Here is a 23123-nt window from a genome sequence, read left to right as displayed (position 1 = left end):
GTATTTTTAGTAGATGAGGGGTTTTACCATGTTGGCTAGGCTGACCTCAGGTGATCCACCCACCTTGGCCTCCCAAAGTGCTAGGATTACAGGTGTGAGCCACCCCACCCCGCCGCCTTAAAGATTTTTGTTCCAGGCTTGATATGTAATCAAGTTGAAACTAAAGGACACAAGGATTTTCCTGTGGGATCTGTGAAAGAATGAAAAGCCGTTGCTCTTAAGATTGGACAGGAATTGCCAGGCATGGTGGTTCATGCCTATAATCCCAGCACTTTGGGAGGCAGAGGTGGGCAGACCACCTGAGGTCAGGAGCTCAAGGCCAGCCTGGCCAACATGGTGAAACCCTGTCTCTACTAAAATACAAAAATTAGCTGGGTGTGGTGGCATGCATTTGTAGTCCCAGCTACTCAGGAGGCTGAGGCGGAAGGATTGCTTGAACCCAGGAGGTAGAGGTTGCAGTGAGCCCAGTTCACTGCACTGTGCTCCGGCTTGAGTGACAGAGTGAGACTCTGTCTCAAAAAAAAAAAAAAAAAAAAAATACCGAACAGGACTGGCTTACCCATTTGACTTGTTAGATTGAGAAGAGAACATTTACATTTAAGTTCATCTGTATTTATTCTGGGTCTTGACATCATAGAAATCCAGTGTCTGCCTGAGTCTGTTTACTAAAAGGAACAAACATCTCTTCTATAGTATTAAAACAGTAGTCCCCAACCTTTTTGGCACAAGGGACCGGTTTTGTGGAAGACAATTATTCCACAGACGGATGGTGGGGGGATGGTTTTGGGAGGAAACTGCTCCATCTCAGATCATCAGGCATTAGTTAGATTCTCCTAAGGGTTGTGCAACCTAGATCCCTCACATGCACAGTTCACAGTCGGGTTCACACTCGTATGAGAATCTAATGGCACCGCTGATCTGACAGGAGGCGGAGCTCACCCGCCGCTCACCTCCAGCTGCCACCCAGTTCCTAACAGGCCAGGGTTGGTGACCCCTGTATTAAAATATGTATCTTAACAGCTCTAATGACTATTGCCTTGTAACTTTGATACCATGAGTCTGTATTACAGGCAGTTCTATTTGTTAAAATGTTTGTTGTAGGCCGGGCACAGTGGCTCACGCCTATAATCCCAGCACTTTGGGAGGTCGAGGAGGGCAGATCACCTCAGGCTGGGAGTTCGAGACTAGCCTGACCAGCATGGAGAAACCCCATCTCTACCAAAAATACAAAATTAGCCGGTTGTGGTGGCGCATGGCTGTAATCCCAGCTACTCGGGAGGCTGAAGCAGGAGAATCACTTGATTCCGGGAGCCAGAGTTTGCGGAGAGCTGAGATTGTGCCATTGCAATCCAGCCTGGTGGATAAGAGCAAAACTCCGTCTCAAATAACAAAAGTTTGTTGTAGAAAAGTGTTGACATAAAGATGTAAACTATGTTTATTTGAGAAGGCTAATTTTACTTCGAAACGTGATAATTAACCTATTAACTAAGACCTAACTGATGAGAGCTAATTAACTTGCAGGAAAGACTGTGCAAGTTGTCATTTAAAGAAAAATAATCAAAAGGCAATCCTCTATATGCAAAGCAACTTGACAAGCGAAATAGACTGATTTTAAAACACAGTGTGGAGTCCCAGTTTTCCTTGACCCTGAGAATGGAGGGCGGCTCTGGGTTGCCGCTTTCCTTGGTCTCTGCACATGGCCCCTTCACTCATTCCCATCTCTAGACAGAAGTTTTAGGAAGATTCCACTGCCATGAGAAGCTAAGACAGATAAAGCAGGCCCCTCTGCCCCTGAGCCTCAGCCCACGCCCCGACCCTAACTCCTCCTGGAAGGCTGCCTGGAAGCTCCGCTTCACGCCTCTGCTGGCCCCACTGAGGCAGAAGCTCATAACCAGGGTGGAGGGGCTGATTAGGAGATGGAGTTGGCAGGAGGTGTAGGAGCCTTAGGAGGAGAGGTCAGCAGGTGGAACCATGGGGTGTCCCCGACTCTTCCCCATGCAGTTTACTGCATTCAGCATCCAAACCTGGGAAGAAATGGAAACCCTGGGGAATTAAACAATGGGCTCTATGTGGATTTTTTTTTTTTTTTTTTTTTTTTGACGCAGTTTTTCTCTTGTTGCCCAGGCTGGAGTGCAGTGGTGCTATCTCGGTTCACTGCAACCTCCGCCTCCCAGGTTCAAGCTATTCTCCTGCCTCAGCCCCCCGAATAGCTGGGACTATAGGTGCCCGCCACCATGCCGAGCTAATTTTTGTATTTTTAGTGGAGAAGGGGTTTTGCCATGTTGGTCAGTCTGGTCTTGAGCTCCTGGACTCAGGTGATCCGTCCACCTTGGCCTCCCAAAGTGCTGGGATTATAGGAATGAGCCACCGTGCCCAGCCTATGTGGAATACTTTTAAACATCTGTTATTTAGACACATATATTGAGATAATCAACATAGTGGCAACACTGGATATTTGGCTATTTGATAAACAGCACAAATAATTCAAGGAGTGTGCACAGAACTCAGCCTGGAGACCTCAGGGAAGAACCAATGGGTATGTCCAGGTGGAAATAGGAACACGCCAAGTATCTTAGCAACCCGGTGGCATATGTGTCCCATCGGCATCTACTTCATATTTTGCCAAGTGAGAGAGTAGGAGGGCAGCCCTGGCAGCCTCAGATGGATCCTTCAAGTTGGAAATGCGGCTTCAGCCCTGTCATTAGGATTTCTTTGGAGGGCAGGGGAGCGCTTCTCACAAAGAAACAAAACAAAGTTACATTTAGTAAGGCATGGAGATTACCGGGTGCTAACTTATTAATTAATGTAGCACATATCCAGTGAGTACCTGTACTATGCCGGGCTGTGCCTGGAGATACAATGCTCCCCCACCCCCATGGAGCGCTTTTCCGGTTAAGGCCCACGCCCCTGGCCTTCTTGAAGCCGATGGTGCAAAGGCCTCTGAGGTGCAAGCTGACAAGCACCCCTCTCCGGAGACTTTCCCACCTCCCTCTGGTCACCAGGCCCATAACTAGGATCCAAACCCAAGCCATCCAGCCCGGCCCTGGCTGGGCTCACTGCAGATGAAGCCCCGGCTGGACTTGAGTGGGGACTCACCCACTGGTGTCCATGCTTTGCAGTCGCTGGAACAACGTTTCGGAGAGGCTCGGCCGGCTGGTCTCGGTCGCTCGGGGATTCTCGTTTGAAAGAGGAACCTCCTTGGCCTCACAGGAGCCAGCAGACGGAGGGATGTTTCTCGGGGGCAGCTCGGGGGGAGACACGATACTTTCTACCGGAGAGAACAGCAGGAAGGCCATTGGTGAGGACACTGTGCATGCAACCTGGCCTTCACCGCAGCCCCACGGGGTCCAGGCCGCGACACCCAGGTTATCGATCTCCTTCTGCGTCCCCACGTCCCTCACTGACTCCCTCCTGGAGGGAGAGCCTCTTGCCACAGGGCCCTGGCTAGCACAGTGTCTGCCCCACCTTGGCCATCAGCAAACACCTGCTGGGGCCAGAAGGCCCTGCTCCATTGGAGGGCCTGAAAGGCCTGCAGCGCTGCTGACCTTGGGCGGACTAAGCCAGCAGTGGCAGGCAGGTGAGCAGGATGGGTCTGGCTCTCAGGCTTTCAGGGGCTGAGACAGGTGCCTCATGATGGCTGAGTCCTGGACTGGGCAGAGGCCTAGTTCCCAGAATAGGCCAAAACCACAGGAGGGAACCAGGGGTAAGGAGGCAGGCAGGCCTAGCCACACTGCCCCTCTCCCTCTCTCCCTGGTCCCCTCTCTACAGCCTCTGCCCTTCCTTCTCTCCTCCCCCAGACCCTCAGAAACACACAAAAGAAAGCAAGGGGGTGCCCTTCACTCAGAGACATTCAACAAATGACTTGAACTTGGCCTGGTAGTGGGAGCCCACCCATCCCCTTTAGGAGAAGGTTCATCCTGTACATACCACGAATGGATAAAGGTCGCTGAGTCCCTCAGGTCCAGAGCTCTGTCTGAACCTCTTCCCACACATGGCAGCTGCCCCTGGCCCAACCACAGTGGCCCCGGGGGCCTCCTCTTTAGAGAACGGGCCCTTCACTTCCTCTCTCTGGGGTTCTGAAGAGAACTAGGAGTCTGCTTTGAGCTCCACGGTCTGACAGTGCCCTGGGCCCAAGCAGACCTCTTGGACTGCGGGTGCCTCATGTAGCATTGCTCTGGTTCAAGCCGACAACTGGGCGACCTCGTTTGGGGAAGTGAAGCCAGCAGTCATGAGACTGAGGTTCTTTTTTCGGCCCTCACAGAAACTTGTCGGGATCTTCCTCCAGACAGCCATGCCCAGAGGGGCCCAACTAGCTGGGGTGGGTGGCCCGAAGGGAGTGAGGGTGGTTGGCGTGGAGGACGTTTCTGCAGGACAGCTTCTCAGCATGGCCCTGGGCGCCTGGGGGCAGCTGGGGCAGGTGCGGCCAGGGCGCGGTGCTGGTGAGTGACCTTGGGCTCACAATGGGACAGGTCAGCCCTAGCTCTTCCACAGCCTGACCTTCCTGATTCCAGAGGGCAGCGCTCACTCAGACCAGGGAGGCCAGAAGGGACAGGGCCTGCCTAGGACCCCTTCAGCCTCCGTGGAGCTGCGGTCCTTTTGGAAATGAAGAGCTGCACAACCATGAAAAGGGCGTTTCCATGAGGGTGGGAGGAAGCAGGGGGCCCTGGTGGCCCACAAGCCAGCCCACAGGTGAGGGAGAGAAAGGATGCCTGCAGCAAGCCCCCAGAACAGGCAGGAGCCAGGCAAGGGTCTCAGTACATCTGGACAAATCTTTCCTCTCTTGGGGGAGAGCCTGGGGGACCTGGCAGTCTCCACCTGCTGGAATTCAGGAAGAGCCCTGGGCAACTGAGGGCCCCGGTTAGGTATCTCATGCTTTTCTTTTAGGAAATAAGCCTTTTTTTTTGGTTTTGTTTCTTTTTTTTTAACTTGTATTTTAAGTTCAGGGGTACCTGTGCAGGTTTATTACATAGGTAAACTTACATCATGGGGTTTGTTGTACAGATTATTTCATCATCCTGGTATTAAGCCTAGTACCCAATAGTTATTTCTGATCCTGTCCTTCCTCCCACCCCACCACCTTCAGGAAGGCTCCAGTGTGCGCTGTTCCCTTCTTTGTGTCCATGTGTTTTCATCATTTATCTCCTACTTAAGTGAGAACATGTGGTGTCTGGTTTTCTGTTCTTGTGTTTGTTTGCTAAGGATAACGACCTCCAGTTCCATCCATGTTCCTGCAAAGGACATGATCTCGTTCTTTTTGCTGGCTGCATAGTATTCCTTGGTGTACATGTACCCCATTTTCTTTATCCAGTCTACCACTGATGGGCATTTAGGCTGATTCCATGTCTTTGTTATTACAAATAGTGCTGCAGTGAACATACGCAGATGTGTCTTTGTAACAAAGTGATTTCTATTCCCTTAGGTATATTCTCAGTAAATCTTTGAGGGGAAAAGTGGGACATCCCCAGGTAAGCTCCTTCTCTGCAAGACTTTCTCCATCTGACTCTTGCTCTATTGGTCTTTGTCCCTATGGTGTAAAGGGCACCCTAAGTCTCACATACTTTTTAGGGACTGTATAATTTTTTTCTTTTTTTTTTTTGAGACGGAGTCCCCCTGTTGCCAGGCTGGAGTGCAGTGCTGCAATCTTGGCTCACTACAACCTCCACCTCCTGGGTTCAAGCGATTTTCCTGCCTCAACCTCCCAAGCTGCTGGAACTACAGGCATGTACCACCACACCTGGCTAATTTTTGTATTTTTAGTAGACACAGGGTTTCACCATGTTGACCAGGATAGTCTCGATCTACTGACCTCGTGATCCACCCGCCTCAGTCTCCCAAAGTGTTGGGATTACAAGCATGAGCAACCGCACCCAGCTGGGACTGTACATTTTTTTCAACATATTTTTAGGGGTTATATTTCCCCCACCCCCTTTTAATGATGACATGAAGACACACCTTCCTCATCCTCCCAGTTAGGTGCAAGGGTCTTCTCCTTCACTCTCCTCGCATTGAAATTCAGCGGATTGTAATGATACTAATGACCATAGCTGCATTTATTGAGTGCTTACTATTAATATGTGCCAGGCTCTGTGTGCTACATTTCTCAACTCATTTGATCCTTGGGATACCGTGAGAGGCAGGTACTATTGCTATTCTCTCTCTCTCTGTCTTTTTAAAGACCAGTCAAGTGAAGCAGAGGAAGTGGAGCCTTTTTACTCTCTCTCTTTCTCTCTCTCTCTCTCTCTCTTTTTTTTTTTTCTTAGACACGGTCTCTTTCTGTCACCCAGGCTAGAGTGCAGTGGTGCAATCACGGCTCACTGCAACCTTGAACTGCTAGACTCAAGGAATCCTCCTGCCTCCGCCTCCTGAGTAGCTAGGACTACAGACCTGAGCCACCATGCCTGAATAAATTTTTTAAAACGCTTTTTGCAGAGACAGGGTTGCCTTTGTTGCCCAGGAGGGTCTCAAACTCCTGGCCTCAAGCGATCTTCCCACCTTGGCCTCCCAAAGTTCTGGGGTTACAGGCATGAGCCAGCAAGCCCAGCCTTATTTTTACTGTCTCTTTAAAGAGAAGTCTGTGATTCAGAGAGGTCAGGTAATTTCCCCAAGGTCACACAGCTAATAAGCTGGGGAGGAGAAATTTTAACCCGTGTCTGCCTGACCCCAGAGCCTGTGTTCCTAACTTGTCCTTAACCCCATGCCAACAATCTCCCTCTGATAATAGGACTCACCTAATCTACAAGCACTCAAGGTGGGTGCAGGGCAAGTTCCCAAAAGTACCTCCTGCCGTCCTGTCCCTCCCTCCCTACCTGTGTCCTCCTCAGGGTCATCGCCTGTGTCCTCTTCCTCCAGCGGCACAGGGTATTGCAGATGGGTCACCAGCCCCATGTTTTCCTTCTTGTAAAACTCGATGAGCTGGTCCAGTTTGGTAAAGAACTTCATGGGGACGCCTTCGGATGCCTGAGGACAGAACACCCAAACAAACGCACATGTTAACCAACTAGAATGTCACCCAACCACAAAGGCCACCTGCAGCGGAGACCAGTGAGGCAGAGGGAGTGACTGTGATCCAGGAAAAGCCCTAGGCTCCTACACAGGGTGTGTGGCCCTCACGCCCACAACCTCACATCCTGCAACCAGCAGCTGCCAAGGGTCCTTCTGCAAAAGGCACACAGAGGATCGTTCCTAAGATCTGTTTTTCTTTCCATTTAAAAATAAAAACTGGCCGGGCGCGGTGGCTCAAGCCTGTAATCCCAGCACTTTGGGAGGCCGAGACGGGTGGATCACGAGGTCAGGAGATCGAGACCATCCTGGCTAACACAGTGAAACCCCGTCTCTACTAAAAAATACAAAAAAACTAGCCGGGCGAGGTGGCGGGCGCCTGTAGTCCCAGCTACTCGGGAGGCTGAGGCAGGAGAATGGCCTGAACCCGGGAGGCGGAGCTTGCAGTGAGCTGAGATCCGGCCACTGCACTCCAGCAAGGGGGACAGAGTGAGACTCCGTCTCAAAAAAAAAAAAAACTTTTATTTTTAAAAGTATTTTTGGGCCAGGCACGGTGGCTCACACCTGTAATCCTAGCACTTTGGGAGGCCAAGGCAGGTGGATCACCTGAGGTCAGGAGTTTGAGACCGGCCTGGCCAACATGATGAAACCCCATCTCTACTAAAAAAAAAAAAAAGAATACAAAAATTAGACGGGTGTGGTGGCGGGTGCCTGTAATCCCTGCTACTCGGGAGGCTGAGATAGGAAAATCACTTGAACCTGGGAGGTGGAGGTTGCAGTGAGCTGAGATCGCGCCACTGCACTCCAGCCTGGGCAACTCAGTCTCAAAATAAATAAAATCAAATAAAAGTATTTTTTTTTTTTTTTTTTTTTTTTGAGATGGAGTCTCGCTCTGTAGCCCAGGCTGGAGTGCAGTGGCCGGATCTTAGCTCACTGCAAGCTCCGCCTCCCGGGTTCACGCCATTCTCCAGCCTCAGCCTCCCGAGTAGCTGGGACTACAGGCGCTGCCACCTCGCCCGGCTATTTTTTGTATTTCTTAGTAGAGACGGGGTTTCACCGTGTTAGCCAGAATGGTCTCGATCTCCTGACCTCGTGATCCGCCCATCTCGGCCTCCCAAAGTGCTGGGATTACAGGCTTGAGCCACCACGCCCGGCCAAATAAAAGTATTTTTATACAAATAGTGTATTTATAGTATGGCAAAATTAGAAATATGATTTTTTTTAAATCAGAAATTTGTCTGGGTGCAATGGCTCATGCCAATAATCCCAGCACTTTGGGAGGGCTGAGGTGGGCAGATCACTTGAAGTCAGGAGTTTGAGACCAGTCTGGCCAACATGGTGAAGGCCCATCTCTACTAAAAATACAAAAATTAGCTGGGCTTGGTGGTGTGCACCTAAAATTTCAGCTACTAGGGAGGGGTGGGGCAGAAGAATCGCTTGAACCTGGGAGGCGGAGGTTGCAGTGAGCTAAGATCGCACCACTGCACTCCAGCCTGGGCGACAGAGTGGGACCCTATCTCAAAAAAAAAAAAAAAAAAGAAAAAGAAAGAAGAAAGAAAGAAAGAAAGAAAGAAAGAAAGAAAGAAAGAAAGAAAGAAATAAATCACCTGTAATCCCACAACCCCAAGATAGCTATTTTCCACAGTTTAGAATGTGTTTTTCTAGACTTTGTGTGTGTGTTTGGTGGGAAAGTTATTTTTATTTTTTCCTTCACGAATAACTTTTTTTGAAAAAACACAGGAAAAAATAAATTCCAGCAATTGCTTTGCTTTTATTTTTATTTTTTTCATTTGTTATAGTTTTTTTTTTTTTTTTTTTTTTTTTTATCAAAACTCAGTAAATGATCTACCTGGTTCGTATCTGTTGCTGATAGCAGAGGACCTTGGGGATAATTGTGCTCGGCTATTCAAATGTCCTGGGGCAGATCCCTTTTCTGTAAGCCCTGTGGCTCTAGCCCGTAGTTCCAGGTGGTCCCAGAGCAGCCAGCCTGACCCCTACCTCACCCTTTACCCTCTTGCCAGGCCCTGCCCTCAGGGGCAGCTAAACAGGAGCAAGGGATCAGGCTGTGGGTAGGCACAGGAATGAGCCCCAAAGAGGCACCCCCTCTGGGTGAGGCCTCCCTGGTCTGGAGGAACATAGTGCCCCTGGCAACTGCTAAGTGCCTGTGATTCACCATGTCCTCCTAACAGCCACCATGTCAGTGACTTTCAGATTATTTTATTTTATTTTATTTGAGATGGAGTCTCACTCTGTCACCCAGGCTGGAGTGCAGTGGCACGGTCATGGTTTACTGCAGCCTCCACCACCTGAGTTCAAGAGATTCTCTGGCCTCAGCCTCCCAAGTAGCTGGGATTACAGTTGTCTGCCACCACACCCAGCTAATTTTTGTAATTTTAGTAGAGACGGGATTTCACCATGTTGGCCAGGCTGGTCTCAAACTCCTGATCTCAAGTGATCTGCTCGCCTCAGCCTTCCAAAGTGCTGGGATTACAGGTGTGAAACACCCACACCCGGCAACTTTCAGGTCATTTAAAAATTAGTTGAAAAGTCGCCATCCGGCCGGGCGCGGTGGCTCAAGCCTGTAATCCCAGCACTTTGGGAGGCCGAGACGGGTGGATCGCGAGGTCAGGAGATCGAGACCATCCTGGCTAACACAGTGAAACCCCGTCTCTACTAAAAAATACAAAAAAACTAGCCGGGCGAGGTGGCGGGCGCCTGTAGTCCCAGCTACTCGGGAGGCTGAGGCAGGAGAATGGCGTGAACCCGGGAGGCAGAGCTTGCAGTGAGCCGAGATCGCGCCACTGCACTCCAGCCTGGGCGACAGAGCGAGACTCCGTCTCAAAAAAAAAAAAAAAGAAAAGAAAAGTCGCCATCCTTGGAGTTGGAAGTCAAGGACCTCACCGCTCCTCTGGGGGCTGCCAGCTGCCTTCTTTCTGGAGGGAATGGGACCCATCGCCTGTGGGAAATGAGACCCATAGGCAAGTAGGATGGAGGTTGAAAATCCCACCCTGGTTGGTGAGCGGGCAGCATCTGGCCTGAGCGTGGCTGGGCCAAGCGGTGGCCTTCCTGCCTCCAAGTCAGATAGCTACTGGGATTGGGAGTGATTTGGTCGGGTGGGAGGGTGCCTAAAGGTCTTCAGATTACAGGTAAGTGGAATCGGGAGAGCAGATGAGGCAGGATGTCCCAGACTGGGACAGATTCAGACATCAGGGAGCAGGGTTAGGATTCAGACCTGTTCCCGAGCGCTTGTGCCTAGGTGGCTAACTCCAAGTCCTAGTGAGGACGCATACACCTCTTTCACTGATCTGTGATTCAGGGCTGTCCATTTGGGCTCTCTCTCTCTCTCTCTCTCTTTCCAAGTGTGTTTTTTGTGTGTATATGCATTGTACACATGTATAAGCCTGTGCCTGGGGGTATATGTGTGTGTTTGTATGTGTATCTTAAGTTAGTTAGTAAATTTATAGAGAGTTTAGCAAAACGGTGTCCTAAATTCTTTTCGATAAATTTCCTTGTTTCTACAAAGCCCCATGTTAAGCAATCTCTTTCAAACATTGTTGAACCAGAACTATCTGAGCAGCAGCAGCCGGGCCTTCTATAAAGTAACATGAGTAGGTTCAAAAACCAAAGTGAACAGAATAGCAAAAATAATTTGACACGATACAAGATCTATGAACTCGATTCAGTTAAACCAGTCGTGAAAAGTGTCAGACTGTCAAAAAATGTACAGCTAATAGATGACAAGCCATTAAAAGTGTGGAAAAGGAATATGAAAATACCAAAGAAAGTCAAAGTCGAATGCCTCATGTGTGATTCCAGAAAAGGATTCTCGGCTGGAGGGTATCTGAAGAATGCGTGTTTGAGTGAGCATGTGAGATTTGGGAATTTAAGACGCATCAATGCTAAAACCAAGTAAGACATGTTATTTTATGCACCGCTAAGAAGCTGAACCACAGACTATGTTACATCATTGATTATAGACATATGTGGCTCCAGAGATGTGAAATCTGAAAGGTGAACATCTTAGACTTGATGACATACGCCGTGTACTAGGAACAGAGCAATTTAAAGCAGTCCCTGTGGACCCGGCGAGGCCACCGCGTGTGCCTGGCCTGCTCCCAGAGGCCAGGGAGCCAGGGTCTGGCAAACCAAGGCTGCTGGCTGCCTGGGTTCCCAGGAAGGGAGAGAATGCAGGGTAGAAGCCAAGCCTCATGGATGGTGGACTGGTAGCAAGCCGAAAATGGCCGCTGATAAGTGTGCTGGGGAGGGAGCCTTCCTCCACCTCTCCTCCTCCGAGGGGAAAGCACCCAGGGAGAGCACAGCAGCTCTACAGGAAGCAGATCCACAGGGGCAGACCCCACCTGAGGGAAAACCTGCTGTGTGCAGTGGGCCCACAGGAAGCACCCTGTGCCCACAGGCAGCGCATACAGGAGACGGCGAAGGTGGGGCACCAACCAGGCAAAGGCAGGTGTCCCTGGAGAAAATGTCCGGGAAGGTGTCCTCATAAGACTTTGCTCTTGGCCCTAAGCTTTGACAGGGATAACAGAGAACTTACGTTCAAAGCACATTCTAGAACAGGAAGAGAAAGGGTCAGAGCCCAAGACAGGGATGAGAGAAGCTACAGAGCCGGCCCAGACAGGGGAGGGGCGGGGAGCTTGGTCTAGACATGTGGGTGGTGAGGAGCATGGTCTAGCCTCAGTGTGTCCAGTGCAGAGAGGAGCAGCCCACCCATGGTTTTGCATTCTGAGCCTGGGCCCAGAAAGGTCCTGCATCAGGGTGCGATGGCCAAGGGGACAGGGCAGAGTGGCCGATGGGGGGATGGGTCCGTTTGAAGGGCGACCATGCCTGGGTGTGACCTAACAATCCCCACACAGTCAAAGCCAGGAGGGGCTTCCAGGTGGACAGTGTATTGACATCCACAGGCCAGCAGGAGCAGGGGGGTCCTGCAGGGACAGGCCTGGGGGTTCCCACCCACAGCAGGTCAAGTCCATACCCGCCCAGCGGTGCGCCCATAGTCAGGACAAGTCTGCTCACAGCTGTGCCATCCCCAGACTGTGCAGGGCCTGGCAATTGGAGCAGCAATTAGTGGTTCGATGGATTTGCTGCCTTGGGTCAGGATGACAGACAAGAATTGGAGCCAGGAGGAGGGATGGTCAGGGAGGGCCTTCCATGGGTCTGCGACTGGGGATGCAGAGAAACGGTGGCAAGCAGGGGAGCTGCCCTCACTCACACCCCCCAGCACATCGCCAAAAGTGGTGGTGCCTTTTCAGCAATTGTAAAAGGCAAAACGTGAACAAGGTGTCATGTGTGTTTTTCATGTGCATGGTCCAAAGTCCCGGCAGGAGGCAGATGTCTCATTAAATGGGGGAACTTAGGGAGAATGCAGGGACAGGGCATCGGGATACCAATAAGACGCAGTACAGCCCCCGGAACTCGCAGCAGTTACCACTCTAGGAAGATCACAGGCAAGAAGCAGGTGCTGGAACCCAGAGGGGGCTGCCCAGCAGGCGCTGTGGCCTCGCGTGGAGCTGACCATGGAGACCTTACAGGATGGGTGCAGGGCAATAATTCCCCACCCCCACCCCCCACAACCTTCCTGTCATCTGGCTGCGGCTCCCACTGGCCAAACCCAGTGAGAAAGCAGGGGGCAGGGAAGCGAATGAATTGGGGAGCAAATGGAAGATGCTCGGCACGTGAAGGCCACGGTGAAAAGGTGCCCAAGGAGACAGAGGGAAAGCAAGTGCCTGCGTCCCCCCATGAGGTGTGCAGCCTCGGATCGGGAGGTTAGCACCAGCCACACTTCTGACCAAGAAGGGGGCTGCCCTTGGTTCCTAACGGCCCAGGCTGCCAGACTTTGTTCCTCATTCCACAGCGGCTGCCTTCCTGAAAAGAGTTGTTAAGTCATTTTGAAACAGAGAAGGAAACCGTGAAGGCCCAAGTCAGCTGGGACACGATCCCCGCAAGGGTTACCGGCGGCCCCCCAGTGATGCCCTCAGACATGTGGATTTCTGCCGTGGCAACTCTCCCTTTTTCCTGGAGTGAATGTCTCCACCCTTTAGCAGGCAACTAGAGCACAACACAGGAAGCCTGATTTTGAACAAAACCAAGAGCAGCATTGCCTTATTTAAGAAGGCTTGTTAAATTATGACATCTCGGCCGGGCACGGTGGCTCATGCCTGTAATCCCAGCACTTTGGGAGGCCAAGGCGAGTGGATCACGAGGTCAGGAGTTCAAGACCAGCCTGGCCAACATGGTAAAACCCCGTCTCTACTAAAAATACAAAAATTAGCCAGGCGCAGTGGCAGGCGCCTGTAATCCCAGCTACTCGGGAGGCTGAGGCAGGAGAATTGCTTGAACCCGAGCAGCAGTGGTTTCAGTGAGCCAAGATTGAGCCACTGCATTCCAGCCTGGGCGACAGAGTGAGACTCTGTCTCAAAGAAAAAAAAAAAATTATGGGGTCTCGGTCAGACACAGTGGCTCACACCTGTAATCCCAGCATTTTCAGAGGCCAAGGTGAACGGATTGCTTGAGCCCAGGAGATGGAGACCAGCTTGGGCAATGTGATGAAACCCTGTCTCTACAAAAAATACAAATATTAGCCAGACGTAGTGGTGCACACCTGTAGTCCCAGCTACTCGGGAGGCTGAAGTGGGAGGATTGCTTGAACCCAGGAGGCAGAGGTTGCAGTGAGCCACAATTGCACCACTGCACTCCAGCCTGGGTGACAGAGCAAGACCCTGTCTCAAAAAAAAAAAAAAAAAAAAAAAATATATATATATATATATATATATATATATGACATCTCAGGCTCAGAGTAGCCTTCCCTTCAGGGCTTTTTGGATCAGCAGAATGGACATGAATTTGTGCTCATAGCCAAGAGTCAAACAGAAAAAACAAACAAAAAAAACATGGTAGGGGTTAGCTCAGATTGTGAAACAAAATACTCTTCTCCTGCCTCCCATTATAATTTCTAGGTCTGTGGAAAGTTCTGGGTGACTTCCAGCAGGATCATTTTTACAGAGTCTCTGCAGAGAGCTCCCCACCAAGCCCAGCTTAGAATCAGCAGCTCACTCTGCATCACATCATGGTTGCTGTGCCTGCCTTCCCCACAAGCTCATAAGTGGTTGAAGGAAAGGAACCCTGCTCGGCTCAGCCTCATAGTCCCCCAAGTCTCCTTGCAGAGGAGGTTGGTCGGAAACATAATGACATAATGAGAGCCCCCACCACTGTGTTGAGGGGTGTGTGCATTGCAGAAAATGGACCTCTCCATTGAAGAAAGGTGTTGAGGGAACCAGAGATGTGCATTGCCAAGCTGGGCCTTGCAGGGAGAGGAACCTTTGTCCGACTGCTTGGCACTTGAGCTCACACGGGCAGCAATACTCCTGGGGAAGGTACAGGGCAAGGGGAGAGGGGCTGCCTCTGACCCTCAGGTTCAGGATAAGAAGGGCACCGGGGTCTTTAAAACAAAGAACAGCTAGTGTCCAGACTGCTGGAGGCTCAGGGCTGCACATGCTGAGAAGTGCTGCATTTCCAGAAACAGTTCCTGGGCTGTGACTTTGCAACACCATCCAGGAAAGTCACACCTTCCAGGAAAGTCATTGCACAGGCTAAAATTTCCCAGGGGGTAATTTTAACTTTAGCACTGTTTGCTGTCTCTAAATGAGGCGTAAGAGAGGGCTAGGCACAGAGGAAGGCCATGCAGGCAGAGCAGGAGCCCTGGGGCGCTGGGAACCCCCCGCAAGGCTCTTCTAGGCTTCGTTTTAAATGGAAGAGCATATAGAAGGATTATGGAGATTTTTACCAATGGTGGGACAGTATTAAGAACTGGGAAACAGGCCAGGCGCGGTGGCTCACGCCTGTAACCCCAGCACTTTGAGAGGCTGAGGTGGGTGGATCACCTGAGGTCAGGAGTTCGAAACCAGCCAACATGGTGAAACCTCATCTCTACTAACAATACAAAATTAGACAGGCGTGGTGGCACATGCCTGTAATCCCAGATACTTGGGAGGCTGAGGCAGGAGAATCACTTGAACCTGGGAGGCGGAGTTGTGGTGAGCTGAGATTGCACCATTGCACTCCAGCCTGGGCAACCAGAATGAAACACCATCTAAAAAAAAGAAAAGTGGGAAACAAACTGAACCAAACACCCTGCTCAGTGGCTCCCTGCACCAAGGCATTTGTTTCAAGTTAGATGAGAAAGCCACTAGGGAGGACGGTGAAAACACACTCGACTGTAGGGGAGAGAATGGTGTGGGTTTGCAGGGTGGCTGCTGTTTTTGTTACTTCCATTTGCCAGTGGGGAGACTCCCTGCCTGTTGAGGCTGGGAAGTTTCTGAAGGCCACAGAGGCAGAGCTGGATTCAGTCCAGGTCTCAGAGCCCACTGACCCAGGCACCCACACGTCCCAAGGCTGAATGAGGGTCAGTGTGGAGTCTGACTGTTCAGGCCGAGCCTTTGGGTTCTGGAAGGCGACCTCCTGCTGCGTTTGCCCTGCTCTGAGTCAGCTCATCCGAGGGAAAGGCTGGACAAAGCCTCCTGTCCAGCTCTCACTAGGGGTGGGGGCCACCTCCTCCCAGCCTGGCCTCTCCCCTGTCTGCAACCCCTGAAATGCTTTCCTGTACTTCTCTCCTGCCCTCAGGATGGTCTCAAACTTTAACCACCTCCTCTCCCCCAAACCTAAGAATCATAGAGCCCCACGTGGGTGAAGAAGTGGGAGAGAAAGAAAGGCCAGAGCATGGGTCTCTTGGGCTCTTGGGGCCTGGCAGAGTTTGAGTTTTGTCTTAAGAGTGGTTTGGAGACACTAAAGGCAATTAAAAGTTGGTGTGTGTGTGATGTGATCAGATTTACATTTTAGAACTATCACCTTGACGGTGTGGATGCTGGCGGTCCAAGCAACCCCACTCCAGTACTTGAATTAGGGAGATGCAGCAGCAGGAGAGAGGCAAGGATGGAGCTGGAACCAGATTAGCCCATCAAACAGGGCACGGTCGGCGAGCGAGAGCCAGGGAGGGTGGCCCTAGATCTCTGGCTGCAGTAACTTGGTTGATGTTGGTGATATTTAATGAGATAGGAAAGGTGGGCAGTGTGGGGGAGGGGGAGGACAGATTTGGGAAGAGCTTTCGAGGCCTCCTTCAGACCCAGGAATCCCTCTTCAGCCACATGGCTTTGAAGGGACTCCAAAATGTGCATTCTTAAAAAACAATAATTGAATGTGGCTTTTGTTAAGAGAAAAAAAAATGCAAACAAAACCAAAACAAAACAATCAGCTCTTCCTCTTCCCTCCCTTCTCTTTTTTGAAAAAACATTTTATTGGTTCCTTTCCTTTCCCTTCCTTTGAAGTGTCCAGGGCCAGCAGGCCTCAGACTTGGGGTCAAGGAGGTGGTCAGGATGCAGGAGGCTGCAGAGCCAGTGGGGATGAGGTTGCAGCTGGGATAAAGACGTGACCAGGGCCTTAGAAGTCTGCACAGCCAGAACCAAGGAGGTGGTGGCGTCAGGGGAGCAGCAGAGCCAGAAGCGGGGTATACACAGGGGAATACGCAGGTAATCCAAGAAAGGGATTGCCCTTCTTGGGGGTAATACACGGGGAAGAAGCAGGGGCCAGGCTTCTCACTCTCAGAGAAAGGAACTACAAACACAGAAAGGAGATAGGTCCCATGGCTGTGGAGCATTGAATTGGAATGGGAAGTGTCTGCACGAACTCGGGCTTTTAAGATACACAGGTAAATACCGGTCGGGTGCAGTGGCTCACACCTGTAATCCCAGCACTTTGGGAAACCGAGGTGAGTGGATCACCTGAGGTCCCAAGTTCGAGACCAGCCTGGCCAACATGGCGAAACCCTGTCTCTACTAAAAATACAAAAATGAGCCAGGCATGGTGGCGGATGCCTGTAATTTCAGCTACTTGGGAGGCTGAAGCAGGAGAATTGCTGGAACCCAGGAGGCAGAGGTTGCAGTGAGCTGAGATCACACCACTGCACTCCAGCCTAGGCAACAGAGTGAGATTCTGTATTTACAAAAAAAAAAAAAAAGATATATAGATAAATACAGGTGTATGAATGAGTGTGTGCACACACGTATTTCCTCACTCTGTCTGCTGAGAGGGCCCACAAGACTCCAACAGCAATGAGCGCACCTGCTGCTCAGATCTTGGCTGCTAAATGTCATTCTCCATGAAAGACAGCCAGCGCTCCTTGAGAAACGGCTGATTCTATCAGCCTTTGAATCGAGGCCAAGAAGATCTAATGAGTACCTGCAACATCTGTTGCCCCAGAAAGCAAGAAGATGCTAAAATAATGATGGGGATTTGTCAAAAAGATACAGGAACCAGGAGCCAACTGAAGGAACAGTTGCAAGGTGCATCTAGCACAAGTCAAACATCAAAATGAATATTAAAAGTAATTATAATCTATCAAATAAAATAGGGATTCGTGAGTCTATACTGTAAGGCAGAAGGGAAGGCTCCTCCCCACAGTGGAATGCCAATCAATAACTGTCGAAGCAACAACAAAAACAGTCCCTGTTAGGCAATCATCATAGTAATGACTGATTCAGGCGAGAAGCATCAACACATGCTAAACAAGGTGGGTGAGAGTTTGAGGAAAAATGTTATTACATTGTTCCTTTTTTTTTTTTTTCAAGACAGGGTCTCATTCTGTTGTCCAGGCTGGAGTGCGGTGGAGTGATCACGGCTCACGACAGCCTCGACCTCACAGGCTCTAGCGATGCTCCCACCTCAGCCCCCCAGGTACCTGGGACTATAGGCACGCATCACCACGTTTCGCTAATATTTTTGTGTTTTTTGTAGAGACGGAATTTGGCCACGTTGCCCAGGCTGGTATGAAACTCCTGGACTCAGATGATTTGCCCGTCTCGGTCTCCCAAAGTGCTAGGATTACAGGCGTGAGCCACTGCGCCTGGCCTTAAATTGTCATTAAAAGCAAAAACTAGTAACTTTACAATCCTTATTGTAACCTGGCAGACACCAGCTTAACCAAGTGTCCAGTGTTAAGTTCTGCAGTAACAGCAGAGCGCCATTGTGCCCCCTGAGATGGGTACACAGAGGACACAGCACTGCTGCTATGCACTCCAGCAGAAGACACAGAACCTGGGCCACGTCATGTGGAGTGCCCAAGTAAAGGACATCAAGGGATATGACAATTACATGCAACACATCGTCCTGGACTAAGCCTCAGCCCAGAAGGGGGAGATTGTGTGTGTGTGTGTGTGTGTAAAAGTTATATATAACTTCCATAAATATGTAAATAATGATGTATACATTGTTATTGAGACTATTAAAAACATTTGAACAAGGGGTCTAAGAATTAGATGGTGGTATTTTATGGATGCTAATTTCCTGATTTTGAGCTGAATGTGGTTACAAAGGAGAGTCCTCATCACTTAGGAAAACCACATTGATATATTTAGGGACAATGGGGCATTGTCAGCAACTTGTCAATAATTCAGAAAAATGATAACGGTAATATGAATGAAATGATGATAAACGGTATGCTAAAACATTAATTGGGGAAAGCAGAGGGTATACAGGAATTCTTTGTACCATTCTTGAAAATGTTCTGTAAGTCAAATTTTTTTTTTTTTAAATAACCACTTTTTTCTTTTTCTTTTCTTTTCTTTCTTTCTTTTTTTTTTTTTGAGAGATGGAGTCCCGCTGTGTCACCCAGGCAGGAGTGCAGTGGTGCGATCTCGGCTCACTGCTCCGCCTCCCAAGTTCAAGCGATTCTCCTGCCTCAGCTTCCCAAGTAGCGGGGACTAAAGGCAAGTGCCACCACGCCCAGCTAAATTCTGTATTTTCTAGTAGAGATGTGGTTTCACTATATGTTGGCTGGGCTGGTCTTGAACTCCTGACTTCAGGTGATCCACCTGCCTCAGCTTCCCAAAGTGATGGGATTACAGGAGTCAGCCATTGTGCCCAGCCTAAATAACCACTTTTTGAGCTAAACACTGTAATAGTTTGTTGAAAATCAGCCTATGTAACCTAGCTCATGTAATTGGTACGAGCGTGTATACATGCACGCACACACACACAAAGCAGAGTGAGGCTGGAGAGCATCTTGTCGCTGGGCGCAGTGGCTCATGCCTACAATCCCAGCCCTTTGGGACACTGAGGTGGGAGGATCGCTCAAGCCCAGGAGTTGGAGACCAGCCTGGGCAACATAATAAGAACTTGTCTCTATTAAAAACTAATAATAATAATAATAATAATTAAACCAGGCATGGTGGCTCACACCTGCAATCCCAGCACTTTGGGAGGCCGAGGCCAGTGAATCATTTGAGGTCAGGAGCTCAAGACCAGCCCGGTCAACATGCTGAAACCCTGTCTCTACTACAAATACAAAAAAAATTAGTCAGGCATGGTGGTGTGTACCTGTAATACCGGCTACTCAGGAGGCTGAGGCATGACAATTGCTTGAACTTGGGAGGCGGAGGCTGCAGTGAGCAGAGACCATGCCACTGCACTCCAGTCTGGGTGACAGTGACACTCTGTCTCAAAAAAAAAAAAAAAAAAATAGCTGAGCATGGTGGCACACGCCTATAGTCTCAGTTACTTGGGAGGCTGAGATGGGAGAATCCCTTGAGCCAGAGAAATGCGGATTGCAGTAAACCAAGTAAACCAAGATTGTGCTACTACATTCCAGCTTGGGCAACAGAATGAGACCCTGTCTCAAAAAAAAAAAGACTGGTGGGCACGGTGGCTCATGCCTGTAGTCCCAGCACTTTGGGAGGCCGAGGCAGGTGGATCACGAGGTCAGGAGTTCAAGACCAGCCTGGCCAACATGGTGAAACCCCATCTCTACTAAAGATACAAAAAAAATTAGCTGGGTGTGGTGGCAGGCACCTGTAATTCCAGCTGCTCGGGAGACTGAAGCAGGAGAATTGCTTGAACCTGGGAGGTAGAGGTTGCAGTGAGCCGAGATTGCGCCATTGTACTCCAGCCTGGGCAACAGGGCGATATTCCATCTCAACAACAACAACAACAAAAAAGAAGAAATCATCTTGCCTAAAAGTGTCTGTTTTTATCATACAAAAACATTCCTGGTCTATATACTTCTAAAGCTACAAATACAATGTGCAATTTGTACAAAAGCTACAAATGTACAATTTGTACAAAAGCTACAAATACAATGGAAACACCTACCATGCCCAAATAGTTGCAACAATGCTCACACCGATAATAAAAAGGTCAATTACGAGAACCAGAGTCACACAGCAGCGTGCATAGATGAGGGTGAGGTGACCGCCACAGCCCATGACAGGCATTGTGGTGAGTGCAGGCAGTCCCCTTGCTCTTCTTAGCTCTCTCAGCTGATGCGTATGTTATGGGACTGGCCAGAGGGGAGGGGCTGCAGTCTCCAGCAGCACAAACGTGTCTTGGCTGGGGCTGTAGGATGGAGGTGGATGGGCCGTGTGCATTGGCATGGCAAAGCTAGGCTCCTGCAAGTTTCCATCCACAGATGAGCAAGGCAGGTCTCATTTTGTGACCAGGAGAGGGAGGTAGTCTGGCTGGGAGAGGGAGGGCAGAGGAATGGGAGTAGATAGGATATAGCTTCTGTTCTCTCCCACAACCCATGGCTTGATTTAGCTTCTGGAATGACTGACCAACAGACAGAGACTGATGGTGTGCCCTCCTGGGGCAAGGTTTTATGGGTCTCTAGGTACAAACCAAAGCCTAGCACTGGGCAGGGGGCTGTCCCTCTCTGCCATGCAGAAGCTGGAAGACTGTGGATGGGTAGCTTTAGCGCCTGGCACAGAGCCCTAGGCTGGGACAGTGTTCTCGTGGTACTGGGGGCAGTGCTTGTCAGAGACCTGCACATTAGGACCTGGCAAAGGAGGAAGGAACGGCGCCCCGTGCTGCCCTGGGAGAGAGCAGAGAGGGGCTCCTTGAGGGCATCTCAGAAATACTTGTGGAAACTTTCAAGGGGGCAAATTTCTGGTAGTCAGGCTGCAGGGCATTTGAGCTGGCTCATCTCACAAAGATGGCCCGATTTTGTGGGTTCTTGGTGCTTGGAAGGCTGTGAGCTGTGACTGGCACTTGGAGGGAGAGAAAGGAGGCAATATCGCAAGACCTCATCTCGATTAAAAAAAAAAAAGAATGGATGTTGATTGATCATCGGATGTGGAAGGAAGTGGGCCAGATGCACTCACATATGTGATCTAATTTATATTTTATCTAATAGTGCAGGTGGGTTTGATATCTCCAGCTTACAGATGGGGAAACTGAGCCTCAGAGAGGTTGAGCAGCTTGCCTGAGCGGTCAGAGATGTTGTCAGAAGAGCAGCATCCCAGGGGACATCTCAAGATGAGAGAAATGAGAGAGGGGGTGGAGGTGGTGGATGGGGGACCACCGGACTCTCTGGCTAGATGATAGTGAGATCCAGGAGGAGGACAGGCACAGAGCCAGGGGCTGCCATCCCAGGGCAGAGAAGGCAGTCAGGGATGCTGCGGCAGACGCAAGCCACTCAGGCTCAGCGGGTGGGTAGGGTGGTGTGAAACTTGGCATTTGGGGAGTCCACCTCCTGGAGGACAGCAGGTTGGCCTGCCGGGGCTATGATGGACTGAGAGGTGGGAGGGGGGAAGCTGGCACTTGCTATCTTTGGGCACAGTCCAGCCTCCACTGGCCTCTCCCAGGCATGGTCCCAAACCACATGTCTGGAGACTTGAAAAGGGTAAAAGCCAAGCCAGTCTCAGTCAGAATCTCAGTGTGCAGAAGGGAGTGACATGGCGGCACTGGGGAAGAGGCCTAAGCTTAAGGGAAGGAAAGTGAAGACAGAGCCCAAGCACTCACCCTGCCTCCACCCACTCACCAGCTGGGGCCAGCGGGGACATCATGACTCCCACCCCAGACATCCGGCTCTTCCCAGCTCCCAGCGAGCACCAGGTTGCAACTCCTCCCCCAGGCCCTTGCTGTCCAGGGCTGGGGGGCCCTGGCACTGATGGAGCTGGGTTCTGTCTTCACCCAACTACTTTATTCCAACTAGCCCCAGCTTCCTGAAGCTAAGTTCTTCGATATTCGTCTTGCCTTGTTTTGGGCAGACTTCCCAGAACAACCTGGCATGGGCTTTGCCCCACTCCCCAGCAGTCTCTGCACTCACTTCTAAATCACCCCTTTCCCTGAATTCAGAGCCAACACCCTCTTCGCTGAGAAAGACCTGAGCCTGTTGCCTCAGATAACTGCCCTTGGGCACTGGAGCCACCTTGCCCGTGGGGAGATCTAGGAGAAACCTGGGAGGTCTACATTCCCTGTGCCCACCCAAGATAGCCAACGGGGGCCTGGAGTACATATGCAAAAGCCCAGTTTCTTGCCTCCCTGCAGGACAAACTTGGAGGTGTAATTTACACTCCACAGCTCCTTGTGTGATCAGGCCGTTCTCCCCAGTCTGGGTCCCCGCCTACCCCATGCCTACCTACCAGCAGCCCTGCCTACCACACCCTCTGTGGGGGAAACCCTCATGCCAGGTCAACTCTCAGATGGGGGCATTCACTTAGGCCTTATCCCTCATGAGCCGGGATTCCCATTGGGATGTTGAGATCATCAGATCCCCAAATCTCTGCCATTCACTCCCCAGTATCTGTGCCATGGGAGTCAGGCCCATGCTTTCCTTGAAAACTAAAGCAGCTTAGAAAGTGCTTTGTACCCCTCACATCAAAGGAGCTCAGGATGGAGGTCTGGAAAATTGCCAGATTTGGCTGATACTGAAACGACAGCTCTGAAGTCTCTGTTAATGTCACCAGGATCAGAGCAAGGGGACGAGGATGACAATGCTGTCTATCAGCAGGTGCTCTGGGTATTTGGATGGTGGAACCCTCATCTGGGAACCTCAGGCCCACAGTTAAGACTCCAGGATAAGACGTGTCCTTGGTCACTGGAGTCACAGCTGACAGCTAGAAACTGTGCCTCATACCTGGCATCACAGTGAGCTTCTCAGTTCACTATGGGAAAGGTTTCTGCACTTTCTCCAAGAGCTCAGTGCAGTGGAGAAGCCCAGAGGAGGAGGAGTGGTGCTATGGCAGAGGGGCCCTTCCCTGCTGCAGGACTTTGCAGCCACGTCCTTCATCACGGGGCCTCGTAGCATCTTGCACTAGAGTGTGATGAATCTATGTCTCTGCCCC

The 23123-nt window shown here is 50.5% G+C and overlaps 1 protein-coding gene across 2 annotated transcripts in view; it reads right to left on the bottom strand.

Annotated features, from left to right (window-relative positions):
• LOC105473898 (inositol polyphosphate-5-phosphatase D) overlaps window positions 1-23123 on the bottom strand; it is a 152759-nt gene that overhangs the window by 84153 nt on the left and 45483 nt on the right. The window contains exons 3-4 of one of the 2 annotated variants that reach the window (XM_071073577.1): window positions 6807-6957; window positions 3097-3268 (exon numbers count right to left, since the gene is read on the bottom strand). In XM_071073577.1, the coding sequence (XP_070929678.1) occupies window positions 3097-3268; window positions 6807-6957 (323 nt within the window). The other variant, XM_071073578.1, reaches the window with a different exon arrangement.

Source organism: Macaca nemestrina, chromosome 11, assembly GCF_043159975.1.
Source record: "Macaca nemestrina isolate mMacNem1 chromosome 11, mMacNem.hap1, whole genome shotgun sequence".
NCBI classification, from domain to species: domain Eukaryota; kingdom Metazoa; phylum Chordata; class Mammalia; order Primates; family Cercopithecidae; genus Macaca; species Macaca nemestrina.
Note: the sequence above shows the minus strand (reverse complement) of the source record. Positions and strands in the feature narration are given on the sequence as shown.